At 39.5% G+C, this 13,741-nt stretch overlaps 1 protein-coding gene and 1 long non-coding RNA gene across 2 annotated transcripts in view; one reads left to right on the top strand and one right to left on the bottom strand.

Annotated features, from left to right (window-relative positions):
• Positions 1-3,598, bottom strand: part of LOC148367644 (uncharacterized) — a 16,342-nt gene extending 12,744 nt beyond the window's left edge. Inside the window, exon 1 of the long non-coding RNA XR_015850354.1 lies at positions 3,264-3,598. This is a non-coding gene — a long non-coding RNA (uncharacterized LOC148367644). The remainder of the gene's footprint in view (positions 1-3,263) is intronic.
• On the top strand, positions 3,225-13,741 carry qser1 (glutamine and serine rich 1). Its single transcript, XM_088334648.1, has 13 exons — positions 3,225-3,507; positions 4,861-4,970; positions 5,541-5,666; positions 5,765-8,962; positions 9,236-9,522; positions 9,620-9,736; positions 9,993-10,126; positions 10,201-10,376; positions 10,462-10,599; positions 10,691-10,788; positions 10,915-11,061; positions 12,674-12,769; positions 12,843-13,741. The coding sequence occupies exons 1-13, from the start codon at positions 3,401-3,403 to the stop codon at positions 12,981-12,983; spliced, it is 4,875 nt and encodes a 1,624-aa protein (XP_088190774.1). The 5' UTR covers positions 3,225-3,400; the 3' UTR covers positions 12,984-13,741.

Here is a 13,741-nt window from a genome sequence, read left to right as displayed (position 1 = left end):
AATGTTAACATTCTAGAGCAGGAGTCTCCAACCTTTTTGAAGCTGGGTGCTCCTTTTTTGTCACTGATTAGTGCAAAGGGTAGCATTTTGATATGTATTTCTAACGTAACAACTTATCCATTTGGTTTGGGAACACACACAAATATACGAATAATTATATGAATTTACCAAAAAGTATTTGATTAAGAGTAATTGAAAAGTAACATATCTTTTTTTAAGCACAACGTGTGATTATTTGCATTGAGAAACATGCAATAAGGCTACTTTGGAAGTGTTTTATTGCATGTTTTGGAGACATTCAGTGGACATTAAAAACTGCAGGTCATTGTTTGACTAGAAGCAGTTCACTTTTTTTAATGCTTCTTTCAGCATAGTCTCGCGAGACCGATTAAATCTGTCAGCGGGGCTAATATGGCTCACCTAGGTTGGTGACCCCCTGACCTAACGTGTATTGCAAAACTACCCTGTAGTATGTTTTTGTGTGTTAGAATCGAATATAAGGGTAAATTAGAATGTATGATTAGTTAAAATAGCAAATTATTGTGGTACCTTAACTTGAGTGGCCTAAATTTGGGTTCACAAAGTATTATCATTGTTTAATTTATTAAGCCATTCTTTTTAAAAAAAAAAGTACTATAATCGATTTATTTCTTCTTTTAATGTCTAAAACCAAAATAATGATTTTACAAACACAGTATAATTTATACGGTCACCTAGCCTAATCAACACAATAAAAACCCTAGTTTTTATTATTATTAACGCATTGGATTAGTGAAGCAACAAATGTATACAGAAAATATGCAAATTCTCAGAAGTATATACAGTATTCATCAACTGCAATTGTCAGTCAACCTATAAGAAACACAAACATGTTCTCTCTTTGCATGGAAACAATCATACAGAATGGACTGTACCTGTGATTCAAGGTACCACAGTGTTATTACTTTTAGAAGATATTTTATTGAGCTCAGTAGGATTGAGCACATCCTTTTTTTGGGGTCAGTAGTTTTTAAACAATATTTCTATACTGTTAAAGGATGGTTTTGTTGCTGTAAAGTTTGCTTTATTGTTTTAAAATCTGTAAAGGTGATTGAGAATGATCTTCTGTATCTGAAACTACTTAATTGTGAATTTCCCTTCGGGGATGAATAAAGTATCTATCTATCTATCTATCTGCTTGTAGGGAGTAAAGGGGATAAATAAGCAAATGACAAAAGCAATAAATGAATGTTATCCAATACAATAACACCTGCTAAACAGACATTCAAGGCTTATTTTCAAACAAACCCAACTCCAGATAAAAATAATGATACAAAATTCTGTTCACTTAACAAAAGGTATCAAGTCGAAGCATATTGCGCATAATGAAATCTTAGCTATATATTTAATTTTAATGAATATAGGGACTAATTTTTTTTTATTTTTTTTGCATTTCCTTTTACATACCAGCACTTTACAAACATTGTATCTGTAATTATTAAAAAAACAACATCATTAAAAGTTTTAAACAAGAAAAAAAAATATTCGTGTTCTGTTCTGTGATTATTACCATGCCTTTGTATTCACAAATGTCATGAAACCACCTATATTACAAATATAATAAAAACAGAGCTTCAGAAGGGCTTTGGTCCTGCGATGTTAGTTTAATCTTTGCGGGCTAAGGAATATTAAACTCACATAGTAGAAGACTTGTCTCAGTAGAATAAAATATGAGAAAAGTATAAAAATTGAAAAAATAAAGTATATAAACATATATAAAACCATAACAAGTATTAAAGTATAAAAAATGAACTGAAAGTAGTCGTACACGTAATGATAAATACTAAAAACTGTTGAAAACAAATACTAAAAAGTGTGAAATTGAAAAATTTCTGTAAAGTATGGAAATTTACTGAAAACTAGTTAAAGTACAACATGTACTTGAAATACTAAAAACTGAAATAACTACTGAAAAAGTATGAAATAATTGAAAAGTACTAAAAGGTATGAAATCTACATATAGTATTAAAAGTACTGAAGATGACACAAAGCAGTAAAAAAAAAGTACTGGGAGCCCTGGGAATTAAGTGTTTTAACACTTTTTTGACATCTGCTGGACATGTATTTTTTGCCATGATGCCTATCATTTTTTTCTTGTGCTGCTCTTCATGTTGTATTGTGGGGCGGATTAAACCTGTTGGCGGGCGACCCTGGGAATATTGGTATCAATCTGATCCAAGTGAAGACAGGGTAGTACAGTGTCGATCTTTACTGATCTTTTACCTTCTGCTTGGAAACATCATAATTATTGAATAATGGAAAACATATTGAATAAAATAAATATAACAAGACAACTAAAATAGCTTCCGTTGCGCAATATTTGGGAAATTAAGTTCTGTTGCCATGGTGTCAACCGATTTACAGGTCTACATTTTTGTTTTTTTACATTTAGTTTTTTTGTTTTTTTCACAGGTTCATGTATATTTGTGGTGTTGCCATAGAACCAGACCACGTTGCCACGCAAATGAAACTCAGCATTGTCCCTTTCTGTAGATGAAAAAAGTCCACATCATGCTTCATGTTTGCCTCTGTAATTTTTAGCTTCTAGTGGGGTTGGGCTTGATCTGGCTGTCTAAAACTCTTCATTGCCCCCAATTTTGCCCTGCAGGCTGGATGCAGCAGAGCACACAAGTATGGAGAGGGGCTAGTCAAGTAGTTACAATAGTGTCTATCATATTAGTTTATCGATCACCCATTCAGGCATAGATTTGGGCAGTAGCAGAGTGAGAGAAAGGTAGAGCTTTTTCACTTTGCAGCGAAAAAATAATAGTGCAAAAACATTGTCGATCCCAAGAGAATAGTATCGATCCAATCCAAACGCTTGCTTAGTATCAATACTTGGATCTACCCACCAAATGTTTTAGTTCATAAACAATCAAGCTTAAAAAGTTGGAATGGTGAATTTATTTGACCAACCATTCACAAGTCAAAACCCGTGATCTGTTGTTAAATGGCAGCCGGTAGACACGCAGGTGCATTGTTCCTGCTTTGGCAGAAACAGAAAACATGGGAAATGGTGCTACAAGAACAACGCTATTGTTAAATCTAAACAGTGTGAGTAATTTGGAATTTTCAGAAAACTTTCTCGAGTGTGTATTATGGCATAATACCACTATCATGTGCACCTAAAATCATGTACTGTATATGCAGCACTCAATCAACACATGCTAAGGGGGCGTGGGGGTAAGGCACGCTTTTTCATCCGGGCAATAGCTCGAACTCACCCGGGCAAAGTTAGCGGGCTGCGTGCCGCTCTGACCGGAGCACAGTGCAGTAGTCTGCCGCACCGCACCGCAGCCGCTACGATGGGTGGCCGCTGCCAAACGAAGCTCTGCCGGGGTAGAGAGACGTTCGCCGGATAATGGACAGGAACTACCCGAGCCCCAGCTTTGCGGACGCGCTGGCCCCGGCAGCACAGCCCGCAGCTTCCTGGGCCTATAACCGCGGCTCGACGACCATCAAGCCGAGGTGAGTGAAAGATGTACGGTCACCGTATAAAGGAAACGTCGGTGATGGAGGGCCTAGCTTTCGATGTATAAAGTACAGAAGTACAACAGATTGTGTTTTTGGGGTGAACCTGTAGCGATTTTGGGGGTTGGAACATCACACTATTAGTTTTGTCTAACTTTTAAACGGCTATGTCATTGGTTATTATTGCGTTGTACCTTGCTAGTTTAGCTAGCGTCGAGTCTACTATCTGCGCTTACCGGGAGTTGTAAATTACATTATCTTTCTGTAACATATTATCAATAAAAATTGTATAGAATTTTTGTAAATGTTTTCCCTGACTCACTGTTCAGTGATCTAAAGTCAATATAATAAACGACAAGCGAAAACATCTAGCTTCAGAAGCCATTGTCCAAAATTATGTCCTACTTTATCCGTTTTAAATATTCGTGACAGAGGCGAGTTGTTTTTGCTTGTAATTACTGATACACAATGGAGGAACGAGCTTTATACTAAAGTTCGCAAACTTCATCACTAATAAAAGCAAACCAACCAATCACTGCGCAAAATAAATTCTCACTCAATTAACACAAAATCTTGCTCCTATTAAGTATACAGTACTGTAATTGTTTTTATTTTGTGATATTTAATCCTGTTTTTTTCAGGTAAAATGAGAGAATGTACCAGTAAACACGATTGTCTTCGTAGTACATTGAAGATTGTATTGCTACTTGAAGGTTTCAATTATCATTTTGTAGATAGTAATTTAGCTTGTTTTAAGGAAGCTTTTTCTTATTTTTTTCCAGACACAGGATAGAATATCTTCAAAAATTGGGTGACAAATAAGATTGATTGTTTTGCAGTGTACTCAGTAACTTAAAGTTTGGTGGTTGTTGTAAATAACTCCTGCTCATTCGTTTGACCCTATCCACTTAAAAAATAAAGTAAGTAAAGGCGTATTCGTTTTTTTACATCAATTCAAAAAGATAATTTGTCAAATACACAGGTTGTCAATTAATTGGGTGCCACTATGGACAATGTGATTGAAGGCCACAGTGAGTCAAAAGTCTCTTTATCAGACCACTCATGCATTGTTGGCAATTGCATCTGATTCAATTATGTGAAAGGAAAGGCCAACGGATATCAGGGATCTATTTATTTAAAAGCTATTTCAGTAACTTTGCAAGTTGGAATTATTAGTGCAGCTACAGTGTTAATCCCAAATGTTTATGTTCTTGCACAGTATACAATGTACATTACAACTGTGATGGTTTGATGTATTTTTCAATCATGTTTATCCGCGAGTGTTTGGAGTAAAATTTGAGGTAATCTGGATGTGTGTGTTTGTATGTGTGTGTGTCTGTGTGCATTCAGTTCCAGTTATGGTGCAGCACAGCCTAATGCAGGGCTTCTTCAGCGGCAGAACTACACATCAATACAGCAGCTCCCCACCTTCACTACAGCACATCTTGCTAATGCCACAGGTGAATTGTAGAATTGCAGAATTGCTTTGAAATGTAGCCCTCTAATGTGTTGAAAGCCCATGAATATTTTGTAGAATTGATTATGAGATACCTGGGCAAGTACAGCACATTCGCTTTAACGGGCGGCAGTAGCTCAGGAGTTATAGGCTCGTCTTGGGATCAAGAGGTCGCGGGTTTGATTCCTGGCTCCTCGTGTTGTATGTCGAAGTCTCCTTGGGCAACACACCGAATCCCTAATGCAAGCAGGTAGCTGACTTGCATGCCTGTCGCTGCTATCGGTTAGTAACCTAATGGTCAAAGTAAAATACCAAAATGGTTGGTGCCTTTACTTTTAATGTTTGTGATGTTTTTTTTTGTTTTGTTTTTTTAACACAAATTAGAACAGATGTGAGGTTATTTATATTTTTTCAACATTTCTGAGCCCTCTACTAGATTATTAAAATGGTTTTTGAATTATTATAATTAGAGTGATTATTAGCGTGATTATTATTATTATTTTAAAATAATAGTAATAATAATAATAGTAATAGTTGCATTTTCCTGAGTTTTTCTTCTTCGGTTTACTATTAGGGGCACTTGAATCGAACATTAATACTTCAGAGACCTCCATCATGAGCTTCCTTTCATCCATGGAATCAAAAAGTCCTGCTAGTGTTTCAATTGGTCCTGTCTTTCGACCACCTTCATGGACTGCAGGTGAAAATTTACGGTCCCTTTGCTCAACAATTGTGTCTTCCTGACAAATGTGATGCTTGATAATGTAATATCTTGCTTTTACAATGTTCGCAATGCAGGTACAAACTCTTCCACCACCGAGCTGTATTTGACTGGTGCTCTGCCTTCTTCCACATTTCCTTCTCCAGCTGCGTTGTCAAGCTATCAACTTAGCAGTCCATATGCTTCCAAGAGTTACTCTGCCAACTCTTCTGCAACTCTCCAGGATCCAGGCCTTAGCACTTCCACCAGTCTTCTACTGACTCATCAGGACTCGCTTCAACAACTCAAACCGAATCAAACTGTGCTTCCATCGGCTGTTGCCTTCAACATTTCTGGGCCCGTCTTGGGCTCATCTCTACCAATCCAGTCCTCCACCTACCGCTCTGCTCAGGAGTCAGCCCCCCACCTCCTACAGCCACAGTTTAGCCTTCTACCATCAACTCTTCCTGCCTCTCATAGTGCCTCACAATCCTACGGGGCCACAGTTTTCTCAAGCTCTGTCGAGAGATCACTGCAGCGAGAATGTAGTGTGATCAAACACCACCAAAGGCCTTCTAGTAGCCACACCTCCTCGGAGCAAGTACCTAATTCAGAGGACTCCTTACCAGGGTACTATGGATCTCACAATGACAGAGCGATGTCCTTCCAACAAGACCAACCCCGTGCAACTCCAGAATCTTGCAGGCCTTCCACAGAAAAAGATTCTCCTCATCGAGTGAATGGAGCTCTGAATCATAAAGCCAACACGATCACTCAGAGCTTTTCCTGCACTACAGTGCCATCAACTAAAGAGTTTTCCCCAAAATGTATTTCTGCGAGACATGAAGAGAGTCAAAGACTTTCTCAGAACCTTACATCTCAGCTCCCTAATAGTTATTCTAACCCAGAGCAAAAGCAGAACTCTGTAATTGCCAACCAACTGTCAAGCCTTATGTCAAAAACTCTTTCCCAAACCTATGTCACGACACAAACCCATTCACAACCCTCGTATTCTTCATCAGGCAATATGTCCTCCCTCTACAAATCTCTCCCTTCCCCTTCAACTCTGTCTGCCACTGTGCCATCAACGGGTCTGTCTATTGTATACTCTTCAAGTCCAGGGCTGAGCCAGAAACAATATGGTCTCCAGGTTCAGGGTTTGAGTCAAAGGGCCCTCATTGAGAACTATCCCTCATCACACTCTCAGTCTGACCCAAATGTGACGTTTTCAACAGAGACACAGGACCGGGTATCAATGAGTCAGTCCCAATGTTATGCCACAGTGCAAACCATGAGCTCCTCCTACAATCCTGGTTGTGGACAGAATCTGTCTACCACTGCACAACACTACAACATGATGCAAGGCTCTGCTGAGAATAAAACACTGCCTGTTACTATTACTCAACAGGCAACAGTGCAGGGTAAACACATCTATGAAACTGTGTCTGCTTCCTACCCATCAACAACAGAAAGTTTAACTAATAACTCCAGCTCATCACTAAAAGACATAAAACCAACATACAGCGGACTGGCTTATGAAGAACTTCCTATAAGGGAGCTACAGGCTTTACAACAGGCATCCACGCAGGGTTCAGTTTCAAATGGCACCTCTGGAGCGCAAAACAATGTGATTGATATTGTTTCCAAAATGGATGACTCCCACAAAACGCAAAGCGTCATCAGAGGCACTTTGCTTTCCGATGACCAGATTGCACAATTTAATACAGCACAAATTAGGGATGAAAGAATGAACTCCCCAAATGACCAGGGTGAAATTAATAGACAGGAAATTGTCAATCCCAGGACAAAAAACTCCAGTATTATAGCTCCTCGTCCACTTCTTAATCCGGCACTGAAGCAACATTCTGTCCTCATCAAATCATCAGAGGTACAACAAAAACACCAGGACCAACCCCATTTTATCACTGGTGGTCAGGTTTTATTCGAGCCTAACCAGATGATTTTTCTTCAGCAGCCCCTTGTTCACAATGCTCAAATGTCTTCAAAGGTTGTACCAGTGCAAAGTCTTCACTCAGTGCAGGGTTTGGGCTCGCTTAACATCCAGTATCTTCAGATGGATCCAAATGTCGCTGGAGGCCAAAGTCAGCTGGCCACAATCGTGTCTGAGCAGAGCCCAGGATGCTCTGATTCCTCTAAAGACCACTATAGCCAGTCTGCTATTCACCAGTCAAATGATGCTAAAAACCACTTTGCCCTCAACTCTCTTTGCTTCTCAGATTCCATGTTACTTGCTGATGATAGACATATTTTATCAAATGTTGATGACATATTGGCTGCGACTGTGGCTGCCTGTGGTGTCACACCGCAAGAATTCATTAAATGTAGGCCTTCCTCAGAAGCTCAAATGGTTGCGATTCAAAGTCCTGTTGATGCCAAGAATTCATTTCAGACTGTAGATATATCACAAATGTCACCTAGTTTTTCAACACCTCAACAGACAATCCTCACAGACACTAACTCTCACTCTATTTCTTTGACGCTAAATTGTACACACATCCCTACAAACCAACAAGGGAAATCTGTTAACCTCAATAATAGTTCTGAAATTACCACTGAATTAAAAGAAGATGGATGTCTTGAGAGGTATCACTCAGCAGTCCAGGTTTACAACACGTTAGCTTCCAATGGCAGTGGAAAGGGAATTACAACTCAGAACGAGCTTGTAAAGTGCCAAAGTATTCCAGAATCCTCCAAAAAGGAGGTTGACTCAAAGTCTTTGACAAAACAAGATGCGTCTGGTAAAGATAATGTACCACCTAAACCAGCCAAGCGCACAGGGCAGGCAAAACAACCAACCTCCAAACGTGGTGACGCCAGCCCAACTCCTTCACAAAGTTTAGGTGATGAATGTCCACAACAAGAGAGGATCAGACAAAAGATTCGGGAAGTGGAGGCCAAACAACCAGAGGTGAAAAGTGGTTTTATTGGCTCTTTCCTGGAATTCATTAAATCTGGCCCCAAACAGCAGTATCCCACGAATCCTTCAAGAACAGTTGGCCGCTCCAAAAAGCCTGCACCTTTGGTCAAATCACCAGCATGTGTTGTACCCCCTAAAACTCAGACTATATCGGGTTCTCGGATTTCCCAACAAAGTCAAGTAGTAAGTCCTCAGCAGAAACCTCCAGATGAGGACCTTCGGAACAGTTTTGAGACACTACCATCGTTCAGCTCAGATGAAGAAGAGCAGGCAGGAAGAAACCAGGCACTGAGGAACAGCATCTGTTCAGTGCTCTCTACTCTTGATGATCCTTCTTCAGAACAGAAAGTCAAGTCAGGTAAAGTATCTTCATGTTTGGTTGGAACCACCGTTGGTGCTACATAAAGGAGGGGGTGGTGGTATTTTAATGTGTTGAAAGTCTTTCGTGGGTCATAATACATTTTTGACAAATGCATTGGTGGAATACATGTTTGTTTAAATAGCCTTTTTGGAGGTTTGAGATCAGATGTTCATGCAAGTTCCCTATCTCCCACGTTGACTAACAATATACTTTTGAAGATATTTATTTCAATCCTTGTATTTCTTACCGAAATGTTTAACATTCCGTCAGATAACCACAGCCCCACTCTGGCAAAACCAGTCCCAGTTCCCACTGTGACACTCGGCATTACAGACACTCGGTCAGCACTAATATCCACTGCTGCTCAAGTGCCGACCACGTTTACCACGGTCACCACGTCTGCGGTCAAGCAGGAGCCTGGTCAGCTAGCTGCTCAGTTATTTAGTGTGGCGATTGAGGGGTTGACTGACGAGGAGCTGTCCGACAGCGGAGGGGAAGGAATGTACCGGGAAAGAGATGAGTTTGTTGTGAGGAGTGAAGATATTGAGACCTTGAAGGTATGCCACTGGCTGCAAATCAAGGACTACGTATTAGAACGTAACAAAAGAAAATTCTCTGATTTAAATGTTTGAATTCTTAATGGGTTGTTACCAGGGAACAATGAGCACAGGAAGGGAGCCTCCCGCCATCTGGAAAGTCCAGAAAGCCTTGCTGCAGAAATTTGTGCCCGAGTTAAGAGATGGAAAGCGCGTCTTCTCTGCCACGAACAGTGTAAGCTTACATAACTTAAGTGAATGTCTAATAATGTAAACACCATTTGTCATTAGCCAAATCTTACCCCACTTAATGTATGTATAAAATGTATCTTCTACTTTTGGATATTTTTCCTTAATCTTTTCACATGATGGCATATGTCTATTTAAATATTAAAATGTGTGTCATTCTTAACTATGCATCGTATTTTGTCTTCTGTGACTATTCCTTCATAATCAAATATAATTTATCCTGTTTTGTTTCCTGTGTGAAGTATCTTGGGTACTTTGGCGATGCTAAAGCTAATTACCAAAGGGTCCATGTGAAGTTTCTCGACACGGTTAACAAAAGGGAATATGTTCGACTATGCAGCCGAAAGCCGCGTTGCAAGCCCATGAACTCATTAAGGTGTGTTAACACTGCACTAGTTTACAGCATGTTTTGGTTGCACGAGTGATGTCTACCTTTGATTTACCTCACAGGGGTATTCAAGTAAAGACATTGCTGGATTTCACAGCAGGGCCCTTCACGTCATCTCCAAGCCCAAAGTCTCGTAGCAAACTTCTCAAGCCAAGAGCTGAGCCCCCGCCCAAAAAAAGGAAAAAATGGAAGGACGCGTTGTCACCCGCTGACTCGGGATCTTCTGCAGAAGAGGATGGTAAAAGAGCACTTGAGTTGTTCTAACATCTATTTGGATTGCGGTCTAACGTTTTATTTCCCATTTCCTTGTCTTTTTCTCACAGATTTAACGCCTCCTATGCCTTTTTCGTTGCGACTTCTTAAAACAAGAACAATGAAAGAGACTTTCAGAAGCTTTGTTGAGTTGCTTGTTAGTGTTGCCCTCAACAAAGATGTGATGACAAAAGTTACAAGAGCCAATGGTAAATTTCAGAAAAGACTTTTCCCAGCTTTGAAAATCTTAAAGATGGTTTCTCTTGAAAGCTCTGATTTTCCCTAATTTGTCACGCGCAGATGAGCTCCTCCTCCCACACATGAGAAAGATGGAGGTCTTAATCAACGATAACATAAAACGCTTGCTTCACAAAATGCACCCTGAGCAAGTCGTCAAGGTGGGTTTTGTCCAATTCATCTTGTGTGAACAACCTCAACAATTTGATCATCCATCGTTTTAGTGGGGCCCCAATCTCCATACTTTGCTTTGGCAGAACACTAACCTGATATACTATTGTCTTCAGACAGCACTGGATAGTTTGCCAGCGATTTTGATGGTGACAGAGCCTACAAATGATGGGGAAAAACCCGCCTTTAAAATCCGCCTTAGTGGAATTGCCTATGACAAGAAGACCATGATGCCAGACAAGATGTCTAACAAAGTGCCTCAAGTAGGTCAAATATTCCTGCAGTTAAATGTTGTAGCTTTTTTTAACCCAATGAATAAAAGTCACGGTAGTTTCACTTGCAAAGCAGCCCTTTGAGACTCTTTGTGATTAAGGGCTATACAAATAAACATCACTTGACTTGACTTACAAAGAAATGTACTGACACACTGGGCTACATCTGATAGAATTTTGTACTTCTATCTTGCGCTCCTTAGAGTTGTTACACTCCTTTATTTGAGGTGAATACGGACCAAACCCTGCCACTAACAATAATTACAAAAGGAGTTAAAGACTTCTTTTACAATGTTTTAAACTGTGTTTAGTCTACAAAATATTAAAGTATTCTTTTCAAACTTGACTTATTTGGGTTATTTAAGGCCCAGTACTTCCACTTCTCGTACTGCTATGACAGCAGATGCCATGTTTTTCTAAATGTATTAATAGTTACCATTCTTATTACTTCTTCCTCTGTCCCAAATAAACTTGTCATAACCCTTTTGGAGATTTCTTGTAAAAGTACCGTATTTTCCGCACTATAAGGCGCACCTAAAAGTCTTAATTTTTTTCAAAAGCTGACCATGCGCCTTATAATACAGTGCGCCCTATAAATGGCTCAATATTAAATCGCAAGGTCTCGCAATTTACGCAACAGCCGCCAACTCGATTTTCCCACGAACGTGGAGTAGTCCGCGTTGTATGCTGGGATTTATATACCGGCGTTTCATTGGCTAACCAATGTGTCAATCATCATTTGAATCGATCGCTATTGGCTAAAGTTATTCGGAGCCTCGGATAGGCTAGAGGGCCGGAACAAACCCTGCAATTGGCCGAAAAAGATGTGTCAATCATCAGTTGAATCGATCGCTATTGGCTGATGTTATTCGGGGCCTCGGATTGGCTGGAGGGCCAAAACAAACCCTGCAATTGGCCGAAAAAGATGACTGAATAGCAAGCTTGCTAAACTACGCCATAAAGAAACATGTTTCATTAGTCTGTATTTGTAAATATTTTACTCTCCTGGATTTACTACACTCACGGTTGTAAGAAGACCATGATTGCGTATCATTGTTGAACGTGAGAACTTATGTGAGCTATGCGGCTTTATATTTTCCCGGTATCTTGTTTTAGAACGGTCTTGATGTTGCTGTGATGAGTTGAGTGAATTAAACTCAATTCCAAGTGTTTATTGTCATATGCACAGTAAAGTTGTAGGCGAAAAAGAAAATAGAAACTAAGGAATGGTTGGCATTTCTTGAATCCCAAGACTTTAACCTTCCGAATGATATTTGAAACGATGCATTTGAGTGACATCGTACGAACACCGCATCCGCACGTGTCTACGACACGTATTTGCTTCTTTGCAAGCTTTGGGAATGTTAAGGGGGTAATCAGTTTGACTGAATCATCTGACTGTTTTGTCGACGTTCCCATTGTAGCGCCTTATAATCCGGTGCGCCTTATCTATGGAAGATATAGGACCAAAAACTATTTTTTGGGAGTGCGCCCTATAACCCGGTGCGCCCTATAGTGCGGAAAATACGGTACTATAAAGTCTGTCCAGCAGAGGGTGAAATTGTACATTGCTTACTATTGTACATTGCCCGTGTTTGTGTAGGAATACACAGTGGAGCAACAAAAAACCCAGTGGTTCTCTCTCTATCACTCTCTACAGCATTTCAAGTACCACACATACCTCATGTGTAAGGATGAGGTGAGATGCTTGCTCCTATAGTTGTTGTTTTATTTAAAGCCACTCACTTTCATTATGGTGTCTTGCTTACCAGATTGCCAACCAGCGTGTGCAGTTGGGAGTGCTGGGCCATGAGGAAACCGTACAGAAGTGCCTGCAGAATGAAGCTTGGCTGGAGAGGCTCTTTGACCGTTTTGGGGAGCTGATAAATCAAGTGCAGCAGGCCTGCCGATGAACAGCATCAGATTCCAAAAACACTTATATAACATCTCATCATGTCTTGTTCCTTATGTACACTCGGATCCAAGCGATATGGTGCCATTTAGGTGTAGAAGTTCAAGACTAATAGACACTAATCTTTGTCTCTGCAGAAAGCATGAAGGGAGGATGAGGGGTTTGTCCTAGGAACTATTTCCACAATAAGACCCTCCTACTCTGTTTGCTGCCACAGACCTCTTTTTTTATGGGTTTGCAATACTATGGATTTGTAGTTTCTATTGTTTTTATCTGCCAAATGTACTTGATCTTAAGCCTTTATGAATCATTTTTATAAGTAGGTTATATACAGAAAATCTTATTGATTGTAATAACTAAAAGAAACATTTTATCCCTAGCTATATATTGTTTTTTAAACAAACCATTTTAAAAGTGGGCCCAAAAACATGCTCATTCATTATTTGATGTATAAATAGTGTACATTTTGTATAGAAAGGAAGTAAAACCCAGCGGGAGTATTGCTAATAAAATTCTGCATCGATGCTTCAGTTCAAGAATTTGCTTATGAGAGTCATTTTTTTATGAATGTTATTTTTCTGAAGCTAAATTGTAGCTGTCTTTCTACTCCTTTACATTGCTCACGTTTTAATGATAGATATATATTTTTAAGTAACTATATGGTACTATTTTTATTTTTTACCAGTAACGGACAATTTTTTTAGGTCAGTTTATACACGATCAAAGAAACCAATTGTAAATAAAGCGCTATACTATTAA

This window comes from Urocampus carinirostris, chromosome 4 (genome assembly GCF_059441175.1).
Source record: "Urocampus carinirostris isolate Australia breed hairy pipefish chromosome 4, RoL_Ucar_1.0, whole genome shotgun sequence".
Classification (NCBI taxonomy): domain Eukaryota; kingdom Metazoa; phylum Chordata; class Actinopteri; order Syngnathiformes; family Syngnathidae; genus Urocampus; species Urocampus carinirostris.
Note: the sequence above shows the minus strand (reverse complement) of the source record. Positions and strands in the feature narration are given on the sequence as shown.